This window comes from Nothobranchius furzeri, chromosome 5, assembly GCF_043380555.1.
Source record: "Nothobranchius furzeri strain GRZ-AD chromosome 5, NfurGRZ-RIMD1, whole genome shotgun sequence".
Taxonomy (NCBI): domain Eukaryota; kingdom Metazoa; phylum Chordata; class Actinopteri; order Cyprinodontiformes; family Nothobranchiidae; genus Nothobranchius; species Nothobranchius furzeri.
The window spans coordinates 52,298,632-52,315,466 of NC_091745.1; the positions used below are offsets into that span (position 1 = coordinate 52,298,632).

Consider the following 16,835-nt stretch of genomic DNA (forward strand, 5'->3'; position numbering starts at 1 on the left):
CCACAATATACATCATTAAACCAGGCATAAACAATTCATTAAAAGGCCGTTAAGAAGACAAGCTAATGTCATTCTCCCTGTGGTATTAATAGAGTGTAAAATGGCAGAGGGTTACGGCAAAAAGGAGCATTCTGCAACGACTATCCGGCCACTCATCCTGACTAACGGCTGCTTGCTGTAAATTTATTAGCTGCCGTCTTCTTTCTTCTACTTCTGGAACTCCGGCATGAGACACAATTTACATTTGTTGTGTCTGTGATGGTGAGCTTCTCCTCACATAAACTGAAGGGAAATTTAATCTGTGGAAGTTAATGCCTTTGCAGCCACTTTGTTCTCCAGTCAGATTAGCTCTAATATCTGTGATCAAGGTGTGATTTTGAGGATTAAAGAAGCCACGTTGCATCAACAGCCTTGAGTTTATTTAAAATCTGGAAATGAAGCAGCCAGACCTGCAGGAGGGGTCTGAAATGTGTGGTTCTGGGGCCTCAAGTCATGCGTTAGTGCCTCTGCAGTGGCCCGTCATAGGCCGAACCAGAAGAAGCAGAGGTGATGATTTATGTGTGTTTTTAGGTTTCTGGTGCAATTTTAAACAGATGTTTCAGCGAAATACTCATGACACAAGAATCCAAACTGAGTTTATGGGATGCTTTTTTAATCCAACATAAAAGGAAATGTTTGCAAAATGCTGATGGAAAACAAAGTTGTTTCATGACAAATGAATTTAGACCCTGAAATAAGACATTCTCCAAAGTTATTCAGCCAAAAATTTAGACCCAAGGTTTGTTTGGTTGCTTTAATCAATTTCCCTCTGGGATTAATAAAGCATTTTTGAACTGAATTGAATTTTGTTTTTCTTAGAATAGATTCAATAACTGAACTTTGTTCCCAGTATAAGCTTTATCCACTTCATTTGGGATCATTTTGAATGTCTGACATGGAGAAGACTCACATGGATTACATTTGATCAAAGGGAGTATAAATATGTTTATTTTACTCCCGTTTGTATAATTTTGTCTTTTCCTGTGTCCAACAGTAAAAACACAAAAATCCTTAACAACTTGTCCCAGTTTCCTAACTTAATGTGAACAAGAATATATTTATTGTTTTCATAACACAGATTGAGCTATTGTTTTAGGTGAGTTATGAGGCTCTAGAAGGCTGCAGAGCTCCGGTCTGAACAAATAAAAGCTGTTATTCATGAGCCGTGTCCAGTCAACAGCCTCACCGCGTTACAGAAATAATCACATCAGTCTAGTTTTGTGTGGGCAAAATAAAAATGACGTGTTCTTCTGCTTCCAAGGACTGAAACTAGGAATAAAACAAAACTTCGGTCAGAAACAATTAAAAACAACAAAAACAAACATTCTAAAGGGAATAAATATTATTGAAGCGTCCATCAGACACAATAAATCTGGATGTTTGGGTTCAGGGTGGTGAGGACTGGTTGGAGACCTGTTCAGCCAGCCCCAGAACAAGGTACTTAAAAGTACTTTGGAGTACTTCACAAAGTACACGTTTTGTTGAGTAAAATGTTTAAATCAAGCAGACTGAAGCAAATAGAATGATGCAAAGATTTTTAAAAAGCTTGTATCTAACAGGTTTCTGCCTCCAGTCATTCCACACAGGGGAGAATAAATAATATCATTTCACATAATACTTCCCAAGGCTGATATACAAACAGGTTAAATCCAGCCTGAACCTGGTGACCAGGCGACTGTGGAAACCTTTGGTAGAGAACCCTAAAAGCAAAAGCACGTCTGTACCACCCGGGACGTCACAGCACGCTCTAATAGCAGGAATAATAAGGCACAAATATCTACTCGTAGTGTGTGATCTAAAGAAAAGTTCAAGTTTTCTCACAGAAACAAAGAGCTTCCCGATCACGGGGAAACCGGAGCTCAAATCACAGAGATAAATGATCAGAGACAGCTTTATCTTCACAAGCACACGGCAGCGTGTGACGTCTAAGCTCCGTTTACTTACATTAGAGCCGAAGGTGTGTGGTTTTCAGAACAAACAGCCAACTGTTGCTTTCAGTCATGGATCAAAACAAAAGATACGCACTAAATAACCCTGAGAATGATTTCTGATGTATTTACAGACTCTCATTGTAATTAATCCTCGTGTCCGACAATGCCACAGCAGGACTCGGGCGGTTTTACCCAACCCTAGCCTTAAATAATAACCCCGACGTCAAAATAAACACAGGTTTTTAACTAAAGTTTAGTGGAGTATCATTTTAGGACTACTAAATATTGGTAATCCTTGTTGGATTGACGATCATGATCTTTCTTTTAACCACATTTAAAGCTGCATTTCTATTCTGCCATCCATGTTTGGGTCTGCAGCCTGTAGCTCCACAGGCGAACCCTCAACATTCCTTCTGATGTCTTAGGCCCAGAAGACCTCTGAATATTACAAAGAAAAATGTGAACATATCGGACTAAACAGGGTCAGGGCTGACTGAGCGGAGAGAATAAAACACACATAAGGAAATGTGTGTGAGGAATTCTGTAGCGTCTTTCATCAAGAGGCTCACTGTTCTCAAGAAACCGTGTCAACGTGTGGGTAAAGTGCAAATCGTCTCATTTTAATAAATAAAAATGTTATCTCAAGTTCATTTTATCAATGCTTAATAATGCAGAACATAAAGTGTTCTATGCTTGAACGTTCAGGGAGAACTTGTGGCAAAAGGTGCTGCTTTGTGACCGTGAAAGGTTTTTAGTTGACGTGACTTTAGTAAAGCATTCCAAATAAAATTGTGGTAAACTATGGGGTGGTGTAGCTCAGAGAAGGCACTGGCAGGACACCTAACCTTTATGAAAGACTCGTCCAACACTCTGCTGTCACTTTGATCTCCAACACCACAGATGTTGGTTTGTTTGTGAGCCGTATTTCATACAAAGGCAGAAGTCCTCATCGCGTGTTGTTTGGCATCTGAAAATGGTGTTTGAACGTCAAAAAAGTGTGCAGCAGCTTTCCTGCAGCCTCCCTGATGGTGTGTGGCCACAGACTAGGCAGATGAGTGTCTTGTGCTGTCCACTGATAAGTCTTGAGCTGATTCTGCTCAGCCACTAAGACCACCTCAAACCCCCCTCAAAGGTACCGGGGCTTTCTTCACTCAGCTGTCTGTGATACGAGACAATCTGCAGCAGCGGACCAGCTCCTGCTGGTGAGCCTGTCCCTGCAGCTCGATGCTCCTCGGCAGCGAGAGCTGAGACAGTGGCGGGGTCACTGAGTGAAGCTTTTCTTGATGGCCACTTTGGGGAAGAGGCTGGAGAGTTCTTGGACGACCCGAGTGTCTATCTGTGAGCAGAAGGAGACGTCCAGGAGGACGAGGCGAGGACACGACTGGAGGAGCTTCTTGAGCGAGGCAGCACTCACCAAGCGTGTACCTGTTTGTTAGTAAAACCACACCAAAGCTAAGAAGACAACAGGAAAGACACTTTGCCTGAATTGTATGTTTACAAAACAGTAAAGAGAAATGAAAGTTTGCATCACTGAAGCAAGATGTCAAAACCTTTAGTCTGATGATAAAATCATTTATTCAGCAGCTGCTTAATTCTTCTGGGGCCTCATTTATCAAACATTGCGTAGAATCCTTACTAAAACCGTACTTAAGCCCAGCAAAAAAAATGTATTTACGCCAAGTAGGTTTGTGATCTATCAAACATGGAGTACGCACGGCTGCACGCAATCTCTGCTTTATAAATCAGAAACTATCTCGAAAGGTTCTCAGCTGTATTTTAGTCACATCTGCCCTCACCACACCCACTTACTGCCATAAACAGTCAATGCAAAGTGCCTTGTGGATCTCATGCATATACATAAGCCGGCTGTTGTAGTGCTCCGCCAATGATGATGGCGACCGCAGATCAAGGAAGCGCAATTTCATAGAAGCAGAAATTCAGGTACTTGTGGGTGAGGTGGAGAAATGAAAGGAAGTGCTTTTGCAAAACAAATAAGAGAAAATCCACGGAGTGTCACAGCGTTGCTGAAGCCGTCAATGCTGAGTTCTTCAGAGAGATCTGTGGCGGATGTAAAAAAAATGGTCCCATCTGGATCCGATCCCCAGACTCCCGGGTGGAAGTCACACGTGCTAACCAGTCTGCCAAACGGAGATCTCCCCTGTTCAACTAGCCAGGGCGCCTGATCAATCGGGTCACAGTGACAGGACACACACACTGCCACAGACGCATGATGTTCTGTCTCAATCTGTCCCCTGCTGATATTCTGCATTCCGTATTCTGCGCTTCAGGCTGTGTGTGTGTGTGCACGCGCGCGCGTGTGTGTGAGTGTGCGTGCATGTGTGTGTGCACGCACAAGTGTGTGCGTGTGGGGGGTCTTGTTCTGTGTGAAAACGAAGCGGTACAAGTGATAATGCTGCAGGATTTCATACTTTTATCCTTCTCAGCAGCAGCACTGCAGGTGCTCTTCATGTCCAACATGTGCCTAAGCCAGGTCCTTAGTCAACTTAAAGTTGCGCACATTTTTCCGCTAAGTTTTCTTTCATAAATCCCAAAGTTTGCGTGTAAAGTTGCTTATGCAGTTTTTCAACCTCGTTTCGTGCGTTAGCAAGCTTGATAAATGAGGCCGCAGGACTTTTTCTATTTATGTTTGGGCATTTAGAGCAAAACAGTCTATTAAACAATGGGGGCCTAATGCTGTGCATGTTGAATCATTCCTCTTTGATGGAGCCTTATCTCTTTAGGTAATTAAATTATCTGTACTGGAGGTTTAAAACCAAGAATCTGCATATTTTACAGACAGAAAATAAAGATAAGTAACGTGACCGTGGCCCTCATCCAGAAACAGAAACACGCGTGACAAGAGCATACCGAGTATGTCGAGATGCTGCAGCGAAGGGCAGCAGGAAGCCAGCTCCTCAATGTCCGAGTCAGAGACGGTGCGGTTGGCGGTGAGGATGAGCTTACGCAGTCGAGGCAGGCAGCGGGCGAGCTGCTGGAAACAGCCGGTGCTGCTCTGCAGGGTGGGACACCAGCCCAGATCCAGCTCTTCCAACATCCTGAGCAGAAGGAACCACGAGAACTTAAATGACCAAATCAGACGACCAGCAGCGCTGAGTTACTGTAAACACATTATTAAACTCTTTCATACGAATGAGGATCACAGCTACGTTCTACTTCCCTGCTCCTTAAACACAGATTCACCTGTGAGACCAAACAAAAGAGGACCACAGGAATCACTGACATCATTCACCAGAGCTGCTGACGCAGTAGGAGGCCTACCTGCAGCCAGAAACGAGCTCGGTCAGGCCTCTATCTGTTAGGTTTCTGCACCGCCACAGGTCCAGGGAGCGCATTGAGCGACAGCGAGCGGCTATCATGCTGGACACAACATCGTAGTCGTCGATCTACAGTGGAAGAAGGAAGCATTTCCTCTGTCAATAGGAGGATTCATGGCAGATGCCTACAGAAACTTCCTCCAGTGTTGCAGTGATTTATAAGCTCTGATTTGAGAATATTTCTGCTACATGTGGGCATCTCAAACATTAGGACTGAGAAAACAACACTGTGAGTAGAATGGAGTGGATGTGGAGTTCAGACAGAGATCTTCTTAAACGTTCTAGCCCATGTGCAGGTGGTTATGGTTAGTCAGATGTTGGCACTGGTCTTAAATCAGACTTAAAGAGCCCTTCTCCATTCCAACCTGTTGTGCATTTAAGATCCCTTCTGGTTCTAGGCGCACTAGCCTCAGTGGTCACAAACGATAAACAAAACAAGTTTGAGTTCTTGATATGTTTGTGTGAGTCTTCAGGCCTCACTCTGATGCTCAAAAGGTCAGTTTTCTCTTAAACGAGTCATCACAGGTGTCAGAAGGTGAAAAACGTCAAACCAACTTTGGGAGGAGCTGGCTGCAAAGGTAACAATAAATCAGACTTAATCATGACACTTTCTGACTAAACTGCATTTAAAAAATCACTAAAATAATCAGCCCTGGCAGCAAAAAGTGACTCCAGTTCTGCAACGCTGTCTCCCACAGCAATAAACTGGCTCAAAGATCTGGTCAAGAGGGAAAACTATGACAATGTGGTACAATTGGTTATTTAATTAATTTTAGCAGAGAATGTCTTCAATAGCATGTTAGAATAAAAACCCTGGTGAAAAACAACCTGAGCTCTGTTTGGACTTCACACATTTTCTCTGTGTTGTGGTTTCGTACAAAAACAACAGAACCCTGGGTTTCAGTCCTATAAGCTCCATGATTTACTTACAGAGTGCGTACGATACACTCATCCCACCCGTCGTTCATGCTCACCCTCAAACAGCTGCCCAGGTTGAGGTGTCTCATCTCCGTACAAAACGTCAGGATGCTCAGGACGGCTGTTTGCTGTAAACAGACCAAGGAGGAGATGTTACTGCCTTCTGCGAGGAGAGGAATCTGTCCTTATTTAAATAAGTAAAACCACGGTTACAACATAGATTATTACTAAAGAAGCAGCATTTACTAAAATACAACAAATCCTTTCTACAGTTCCTGAGAGAGCGAAGCAAAGTGAGGACGATAACCTCTCCTGCAGCTCAGCAGCCAGCATGAAAACATGGGAGTCCAACGCTACAGTTGCCAACACGTGTACATCTGCAGCAGGAGAAAGTGTCAGAGATGAAAGTGAAAACCTCTATGTGTGTGTGTGTGTGTGTGTGTGTGTGTGTGTGTGTGTGTGTGTGTGTGTGTTGAACTCAGTCTGGCATCTTCATAAACGCCTCTCTCTGGCGAGCTAGTCATTTAATTAGAGCGCTGACAGGGTAATGACAGCTGAGATGTCAGGAAGCCTCAGGAGACACACAGCTCACACGGTCTGTCCAGGCGTAAACAACCTGCAGAATGCTTGCCTGGCTCCACCACAGAAACTCTACACTGCTCAATGCTGCTCTGAAACAAGACAAACGCCTCCAAAACGCTGAGGTGCAGCATGAGAACATCACACAGCGGTTTTACGTTTCAGACCCAAACGCCTGCATCATGTCTTTAATGCTTCTGGACTCGGATGAAGACAGTAGAGGTGTACATCATGCTCACATCCTACAACAATCAGTCAGGAGGGTTTATCTTAATGACACTGAAAGTTGAATCTGTGTATGTACGTGCTTGGTAATGATAAAGTCACACATAAGTCATTGACTAAAGAGCAGCATGTAGCTAAATGAGATGTTGAGACACCTAAAGAGGGGTCGAGGTACATCTAATGTCTGGAGAGACGATAATGAGAAGGCAAAGAAATGGAGAAAAACACTTTCTCTGCTTAAAGCTTCAGAAATGAACATCTGAGCTGAGAATAACCCTTTGCACCTGAACTGCTCATAGATTTAGAAAACCTTGAAGAAGTGGATGATAAAATGCTAGCTTGGCTGCGAGGAGTCAAAGTGTTTATGTTAAAATTATTAAGAGAGCAAAAATGGACATATTAGAGTGTTTATATATATTTATATACACATATCAGACAGAGTAGCTCCAAGCCATGCATGGAGGGTTCCATCCCAAGTCCAGCACAGAGACTGTACACTAGCTGTAAGGAAGGAGGCTGAGGACTAGTGAGAGTGAGAGCCACTATCCAGGATGAAACATCCAGATCCATAATTACATCAAGGACAAGGCTCCAACAGATGACATGTTCAGTGAATGTCTCAGACAATGGCAAACAGAGGAGGAGGTGCTGGAAATACCACCGTGCAGGACAAACCCCGACATGCGATGTACCAACAGATTACTGAAGTGGCTGATACGAAGAAATCCTATCAATAACTAGAAAGAGCTGGTCTGAAGGAGAGCACAGAGGTACTCATCATGGCTGCACAGAAACAGGCCCTGAACATCAGAGCAGCAGAGGCCAAGATCTACCACAGCAGACAAGACCCAAGGTGTAGGCCCCTGAGACAATCCACCAGATAACTGCAGGGTGTAAGATGCAGCAGGGAAAGCATACCTGGAACGCCACAGCCAAGTGGCTGGCATCGTGTACAGAAGCACCTGTGCAGAGTATGGACTGGAAGCCCCAAGGTCAAAGTGCCCTAAGGCTGTTTGAGAACGAGGGAGCCAAGCTCCTCTGGGACTTCCAGATCCAGACGAATAAAAGGGTGATGGTGAACCAACGAGACATTATGGTTGTGGTTGATGTGGTAATACCAAGTGATGGCATCATCAGGAAAAAGGAACACTAGAAACTAGAGAAGTACCAGAGCCTCAAAGAAGAACTTGAGATAGCCTGGAGAGTGAAGACGTTGGTGCCCGTGGTCATCGGGGCACTCGGGGCAATAGCCCCCAAACTGCAGGAGTGACTATAAATCAAACTATCTAAATTTCTGAACTTTCATGGCAGAGTTTTACTCCCAGTCAATAACTCTACACAAATGTACCATCAGAGCAACCGAGTTTATCATTAATCGAGGAGCAGTAACCCAGCTTCATATTTAGATGGAGCAGATTCTAGTCCACAGCACTGACAGCTGACCACACCCACCTCTATCTTGGTCCGGTAGAGCACGAGTCTGCGGAGGAGAGTGAGTTTGGAGATGTGTGTGAAGGCCTGTGAGGGGAGGCGGTCGCAGGAGGACAGATTGAGCTCCTTTAATGTAGGACAAGTCTGGGAGATGACCTCTAGACAGCCTTCATTCAGGAAGTGACAGCATGACATCTCCAGGCAGACCAGGCTAGAACCACAAGCCCTCATAAAACTGAGGTGGGAGATGAAGAAAAAAGAAGTAAGAGACAAAACACCAAGGGAACTGACTCAACATTTATAACATTCTAGCTTTTCATTCTTAGGCCAAAGTTCTCATTTCACTTCTGTTATTAATTCAATTTTAATGTTTTTATCTTCAAGAGGGATCCAACTTGAAAACAGTTTGAACTCAGGTTTTCTCCTTTTCTAAGGTCATTCTGCTGTTTTCCAGAACTTGCAGTCTGCTGATAGTCTGACCTGCTGAAGCCTGTCAGGGTGAGGGCTCCACGGTTACCGGTCCAGGACAGGTTGAGCCTCTGGAGGAGAGTGCAGCGGCTCTGCAGGTGTCCCAGAGAGGCGTCACTCAGCCGAGCCCAGTAGGGCTGCAGACTCAGCTGGGTGTACTGCAGTGGATCACAGCAGTGCTGGTGCAGCAGCTTGCAGGTCTGGGCCAGACAGCAGAGGTCTGGCAGGGTCAGGTGGCTCAGGATCAGCTGGATGAGCTGCGGACGGAAGATGGGGAGAGGGGTCAGGAGAGGAGAAGGAGAAAAGAGGAGGGGGGCAGTAAGGGTAAAGACAAAACATGTTTAGTGTGACAGCAAAAGTAAAGCATTTTATAGAGAAATACAGAGAAAGGGAACCAAAGGCAGGCTGAGTGAGGTCAAACAGGAAAGAAGAATATTTTGTCCTCAGCACCAGTGATGATCTTCAGCTCAGAGCATCCTCACAGAGCAGGACAAGGCCACGGGGGGAGAACTTGGTTTAAGCTGCATTCCTGCACCTCTCAAAGAGAAAGAACGACTCTCATGTGAGAGAGTGAATCAACAATGTGCTCTGTTCAAACGAGTATCAGCTGACAGATAATAGCTAGATTGTGGTTCTGAAACAAACACGTGGCGGTTGTGAGGACCGCTAATAATGGCAGCGGTTTGGAGGGGAGAAGAGAGAACAAATACATGGAGCACCGCTGGTGTTAGTGAGGCTCGCCTCAGAAGACACGATACCTAAAACAACTCTGTGTCCATTAGGAGATCAGGATGAAGCCAAGCAGCGTTACAGGTAAAAACAGGGGCCACAATCACACCTACCAGGCACACATTATGCTGAAAATGTCAAAGATTCAGAAAAAATCCGAAGACTTTATGTGTGTTAAAATGAGATGGTTCATTATGAGGATGTGGTGCATCACTTTTATATTCACCTCATAAGGCAGTTTGTCAAAGTAGCCATTGCCTGCTCTGTGGTGCTTGCTGTCTCCTTCCTGCCTGAAAGAGCCTCCGATCTCAGACAGCTCCTCCTCACTGTCACTCGGATCGCTGATGTCGATGAGGGGCATTTTATAAAGCGCCAGCATGGGCCGCTCTTTTACTCCCCGCAGGATGACGGCATCCAGCTCGGTGAAGTAATCCTGCAGGGAGCTGTTGACCTCTAGTCGCAGCAGATTGGTGGGGAAGTTGATATGTTTGATTTTGGGGGAAAACTGGCGAGCCTGGGGAGTCAGTGCCTTGGTGGGCTCCCCTGACCACAACACCTCCCATCTGAAAAACAGACGATTCATTCAAGTCTGCACAGCAGAGCAGTTTGCAGCTATACAGACGAAAACACACACATACACAAACACATATATGTATATATATATATATATATATATATATATATATATATATATATATATATATATATATGTATATATATATATATATATATATATATATATATATATATATAGAGAGGGAGAGAGAGAGAGAGAGAGAGAGGACAGACAGACAGACAGACAGATGATAGATAGATAGACAGATGATAGATAGATAGATAGATAGATAGATAGATAGATAGATAGATAGATAGATAGATAGATAGATAGATAGATAGATAGATAGATAGATAGATAGATAGATAGATAGATAGATAGATAGATAGATAGATAGATAGATAAACAAACATTAGACTTTCATATATTTTAGATTCATTACACACAACTGAAGTAGTTCAAGCCTTTTATTGTTTCTAATATTGATGATTTTGGCACACAGCTCAAGAAAACCCAAAATTCCTATCTCAAAACATTTGTGTATTTCATCTGACCAATAAAAGAAAAGTGTTTTTAATACAAAAAAAAAAGTCTACCTTCAAATAATTATGCTCAGTTATGCACTCAATACTTGGTCTGGAATCCTTTTGCAGAAATGACTGCTTCAATGTGGCGTGGCATGGAGGCAATCAGCCTGCGGCACTGCTGAGGTGTTATGGAGGCCCAGGATGCTTCGATAGCGGCCTTAAGCTCATCAATATCCCACAGATTCTCTATGGGGTTCTGGTCAGGAGAGTTGGCAGGCCAATTGAGCACAGTAATACCATGGTCAGTAAACCATTTACCAGTGGTTTTGGCACTGTGAGCAGGTGCCAGGTCGTGCTGAAAAATGAAATCTTCATCTCCATAAAGCTTTTCAGCAGATGGAAGCATGCAGTGCTCCAAAATCTCCTGATAGCTAGCTGCATTGACCCTGCCCTTGATAAAACACAGTGGACCAACACCAGCAGCTGACATGGCACCCCAGACCATCACTGACTGTGGGTACTTGACACTGGACTTCAGGCATTTTGGCATTTCCCTCTGCCCAGTCTTCCTCCAGACTCTGGCACCTTGATTTCTGGATGACATGCAAAATTTGCTTTCATCCAAAAAAAGGTACTTTGGACCACTGAGCAACAGTCCACTGCTGCTTCTCTCTAGCCCAGGTCAGGCGCTTCTGCCGCTGTTTCTGGTTCAAAAGTGGCTTGACCTGGGGAATTCGGCACCTGTGGCCCATTTTCTGCACATGCCTGTTCACGGTGGCTCTGGATGTTTCTACTCCAGACTCAGTCCACTGCTTCCGCAGGTCCCCCAAGGTCTGGAACCGGTCCTTCTCCACAATCTTCTTCAGGGTCCGGTCACCTCTTCTCGTTGTGCAGCGTTTTCTGCAACACTTTTTCCATCCCACAGACTTCCCACTGAGGTGCCTTGATACAGCACTCTGGGAACAGCCTATTCGTTCAGAAATTTCTTTCTGTGTCTTACCCTCTTGCTTGAGGGTGTCAATGATGGCCTTCTAGACAGCAGTCAGGTCGGCAGTCTTACCCATGATTGCAGTATTGAGTAATGAACCAGGCTGGGAGTTTTTAAAAGCCTCAGGAATCTTTTGCAGGTGTTTAGAGTTAATTAGTTGATTCAGATGATTAGGTTAATAGCTCGTTTAGAGAACCTTTTCATGATATGCTAATTTTTTGAAAAAGGAATTTTGGGTTTTCATGAGCTGCATGCCAAAATCATCAATATTAGAAACAATAAAATGCTTGAACTACTTCAGTTGTGTGTAATGAATCTAATGTATATGAAAGTCTAATGTTTATCAGTACATTACAGACAATAAAGAGCTTTATCACAATATGCTAATTTTTTGAGAAGGACCGTATATATACATACATACACACACTGATCATCATAAATGAGTACACCCTCCTTAAAATGTACAAATTGAATCAGCAGCTCAATGAACAAAAGGGCAATTTCCAGAAGTTTCCCAAGGCTGGGTTTTATTGAACACTTGTTTAACTCCATAACATGAAGCTAAGGTTAATAATATAACTTAGATCACTAAATCTTCAGTTTTACTAAAATTGGTTGAAGTATAAATGAATACACCCCACAATAAAAACTACTACATCTAGTATTTTGTATGACCACCATGATTTTTAAAAACATCACCGAGTCTTTTAAGCATGGAATGGACAAGTTGGCGACATATTGCAACATCTATCTTTTTCCAATCTTCAAGAATAACCTGTTTTAGAGCCTGGAAGCTGGACGGAGTGTGATGCTCAACTTGCTGCTTCAGAATTCCCCACAGGTGTTGGATTGGGTTCAGATCAGGAGACAGACTTGGACATTCAGTAACCTTCCCCCTGTTCTCCTTCAGAAATGCAAAAGTAGCTTTAGATGTTTTGGATCAGTGTCGTGTTGGAAAAGTGCAAAACGACCAAGTGCACGTAGTGATGACAGCATCTTCTCATGCCAGTCCTCTGCAGTGTGCGCCAGATGGTGTCACGGGAAATGGTCACTCCAGTTTGGCTTTCTACTGCTTTAGCTAACTGCAGCAAACTTGCATGACGATTCTCTTCAACCCTTCTCATCAGAAGACACCCTTGTCGAGATGTTAACTTCTGTGGACGGTCTGGACGTCTCTGTAAGATAGTCGCACTTTCATCGTTCTTACTTGCTTGTCCCGATGTTCTGGCCCGAAGGTTAAATGTTTGGATGACCTTTGCTAAAGTATTGTGACTGATATGTAAAGCTTTGCTGATCTTCTTGTAGCCTTGACCATTTTGGTGTAAAGAAATTATTTTCTTTCTCTGATTTTCTGACATTTCTCTTCCATGTGCAGCCATTGCTGACAGCATGAAATGGGAAGGGCTTTTCTTTAAGTAATGCCCGTTTATAGTCACCTGTCTGCTGGACACCTCTTAGATGAATCACTAGACTCGCCTGTGGTTTGATACCTGTTTATTAGAAGTTGTAGTCTTAAGTGTGGCTTTTCTCCTAAGACTATAATTGGGGTGTACTCATTTTTGCAACATGGGCTTGAATAGACTTCTTAGGAAAATCACTTTTTTTGTGTGTGAAAATAAACAAACCTTGTTTGTAATCAATGGGCCATATTTGTGGAGTGTTTTGTAGTATGGTGCCTTATAGAAAATGTTTATTCTGAAAGGAAACTAAAGGTTTTCTGACAAATGTAGCGGGGTGTACTATTATATATATATATATATATATATATATATATATATATATATATATATATATATATGTATATATGTATATATGTATATATATATACATATATATATATATATATATATACATATATATACATATATATATATATGTATATATGTATATATGTATATATATATACATATATATATATATATATATATATATATATATATATATATATGTATGTATGTATGTATGTATATATAGTGCGCTGACAAAAGAAGCATCAATGTGTTTGTTACCTAACATCGGTGGGTGGGTTCTGTGATAATGGGTTGTGCGAGCAGGCCATGATCTGGACAATGGCTCCAGGGTAGTAAGTCTCAAACACCTCCACGGCTGTTGGGTAGACCGGTTCCTCAAAGCCCAGCTCAACATAATCCTGGCTGTAAAAATCTTTTGGGGTACGTCGGAAAGGTAGTGGGGCACTGGCACACTGCTCCCACCAGGTTCCATAAGCTCTGAATACAGCTGTCTGGGTGAAGTCCCCTGAGCTGGGGTACACGTTGGGCACCCCAGCCAGGTTCCACATGGTGTAGGACATGCTATTCTCACTACCATAGTGGGAGCTGAAGTCCAGGACCTCCTTGGCGTACTGCTTCACCTCCACACTTACTGGTAGCACCGCCCGCTGACCGGATTCCACGGCGCGCCGACTGGTCAGAGCCTCGCCTCGAGTCCCGCTCCTGGAGCGCCGCCGCAGACAGATATAGTAAAACATGCTCAAGAGGGTTAACATGGGGGCAGACGGGAGAAGCTGAGCTTAGACGGAGGAAGAGCCTCCAACTAGCACATCGTCTCTGGGTTGGTTAGTAGCCTGGCTGCATGCATGACCTGTGGGTTAGGCAGAGACAAACAAAAGTGAGAAGAGCAAAACATCAAGTCTGAGAGAACACAAAACCTGCTTGGCCCTGAGATAAACCAGGTCATAAAACTCTGAAAATAAGTTAAAAAAAAAAAAGAAATACAATGTCAGGCAATATTGTTTTTAGCAGAAATGGAGGCTTTGCACATTTTAAGTTTAAATTTACATCTGTAGCAAAATTTGTTCAGAATGTTCTGTCAGTCAAACTTTTATTAAATCCAGATGCAAAAATGAGTAGAGTTTATAAAACTTTAGTGTCAAAAGCATGATGTTTTGCCAGAGCTGTATTACTTATTTAGCTAAGCATTTATGTGATTTCATGCAAAAAAAAAACTCCCATTAAAAGGAACTCTCAAACTGCTTCTATTAAGAAACTCTTCTGAACAACATGGGACTAGTACATTCTATTTAGTACAAAAAGACCATTACCACCGGTAGTACAGAAAAAGTCATTTCCTAGTTCCACATTAAACCCGTAATTTTACATTTGAAAAATCTGTATTCTCATTAAACGCTTTTAAAATGATTACGAGTGTCACCGATGTTTTTACTTTTGTGGAATCTAAACTGCAGATCAGAAAAGAAAACGGATGTCTAAGATTTGATAATGTAACTCAGAAAAATTCAGTAGAATAGAAATCAAGTAGTTAGGTTGGCAATTTTAGTAGAAGTGGTCTGTTCTGCAAAATGAATAAAACTATTTTATTTATTTCTGTAAAATAAACTAGACTCAAAAGCCCAAATGAGCAAAAGCTTGCAGCGGTTTGTGTGATGAATCCAACCCAAAAAGGGGTGAGAACTAAATGCATTTACCTTTGACACCCCCTCAACACGAGATTTTAAGTGTGTTCCCATCTATAATATATACATATATTTTGTAAATGCCACAATTGACCTTAAAGCTAACTTGTATTCCGCAGGGTTTTGAATAAACTCGAGACAAACCTGACTGATTCTACTCGTCATAACCTGTAGTTTAACAATAAGGGGGGAAGCTTTTTCAATAAAATAATAAACCAAACACTAGACAATTACTACTTACTAAAGCTGGTGATGTTTTATAACTGTTTAACAACATTAGTTAAATTTTAACTGGTGACCTTACACACACACACACATAGATAAGAATCACACAGGAGTGTGATTGGAGTAAAAAAAAAGGTTAGTACGAAAATTGTGATTCAATATAGTTAAGGTGATGTTATTTTCTGAGGGCAGTTAGGTTTTGTTACTTTATCCAAGTGAAGAACAAACACTAAAACAGCTAATAGTTAAATAAACTAGTCAGATGGCAGAGGGTCTCCCACAGATATCAGCTGTTTAAGTGTGTGAGCTAATGTTATGCTAGCTAGCCTAGCTAGGCTGTCAAAGCATGAACTGTTAGTTACCACTAGTTAGCTATAAAACACCAAATTTAAGCGACGGCATATAAATAAAAATTACGTTAAAGGCAGGTCGATATATCCATTCATGAGAAGCGATCTTCCTCTATCATGAGGCTTGATCAGGGTATTTCTGACCGCAAATAATGCCTTCCAGTCAGTCGTTTATTTCGTGTTGCCTTCAGAAGCAATCGGACATTGTCAAACGTTTGATAAACATAATCAACCAAACACAAATCATGTCATTCGATTTTAAATCCGATTTCAGCATGAATAATGAAGCAAAAGATAGCACCATATGACTAACCTTGACTCTAAAGGGGATAACGAAAGCGGTCATTTCAGTGTTACTGCTTGTTCTCCTTTGTAATACTGTTGAAACTAATCACCATCAATTACAATTACACGGATAAGTTTAAATATTATTTAGAGGAACTCTTAGAAACATAAGCTATGTATCTCATTTGAAACTGAGTAAAAAGTCAAATAATATACAATAAAAACGTCTACTGTTTCCAAGTTACGTACCGTAGCTCCCTTAAAGGCCACACGTTTATCGCGTGTGCTCGTTGTTCTCTAAACGCAAAGCATTATGGGAATAGTATTTCATTGAAATCAGAAACAGGAAGTACATTTTTTAACTACTTGAAATGCAACCTACGTGTGTGTATATTATACAATCAATGACTGTAACTTAACAAAAAATATATATTTACTATTTTTAACCCAGTTTATTTATTTTTATTTTCAACAAGTGAATCTAAACACAATAATGGTCATGTTAACCAAAATACACAGTTCAGTGTTTAGATTATTTTATTTCCTTGTTATTGTTAACTAGCTGAAATAAACTTTAGTTGAACAATATATCAACAAAAGTACAGGACTGTTCATAGACCCTACACACATTCAATGATGATGACATAGAACAAATACAATACCAGGTTATAATTTATAAAAGGCGTACGACTAATTTAAGTTTGAATTGCAGTTAAAAGATGGTGTAAGACCAACATTTTGCATAATTATGTTTGGCAAATTTTGGGATTAATTGCGTGTCTGTTAAAATGTGCTAGACCTAATTACCGGTATTTG

At 42.0% G+C, this 16,835-nt stretch overlaps 1 protein-coding gene across 2 annotated transcripts; it reads right to left on the reverse strand.

The window, feature by feature from the left end:
- Positions 1-635: 635 nt before the first annotated feature.
- Positions 636-16,318, reverse strand: fbxl4 (F-box and leucine-rich repeat protein 4). 2 transcript variants are annotated; one of them, XM_015949247.3, is made up of 9 exons: positions 16,269-16,318; positions 13,736-14,327; positions 9,882-10,218; positions 8,939-9,183; positions 8,480-8,693; positions 6,280-6,351; positions 5,250-5,374; positions 4,839-5,026; positions 636-3,395 (listed from the first exon to the last, which is right to left on the reverse strand). In XM_015949247.3, exons 2-9 carry the CDS (start codon positions 14,230-14,232, stop codon positions 3,232-3,234), a joined length of 1,842 nt encoding a protein of 613 aa, XP_015804733.1. In that variant the 5' UTR covers positions 14,233-14,327; positions 16,269-16,318; the 3' UTR covers positions 636-3,231. The 2 variants fall into 2 exon arrangements, with proteins under 2 accessions (XP_015804733.1, XP_015804732.1); XM_015949246.3 differs by lacking the exon at positions 16,269-16,318 and adding an exon at positions 15,802-16,220.
- Positions 16,319-16,835: the final 517 nt, after the last annotated feature.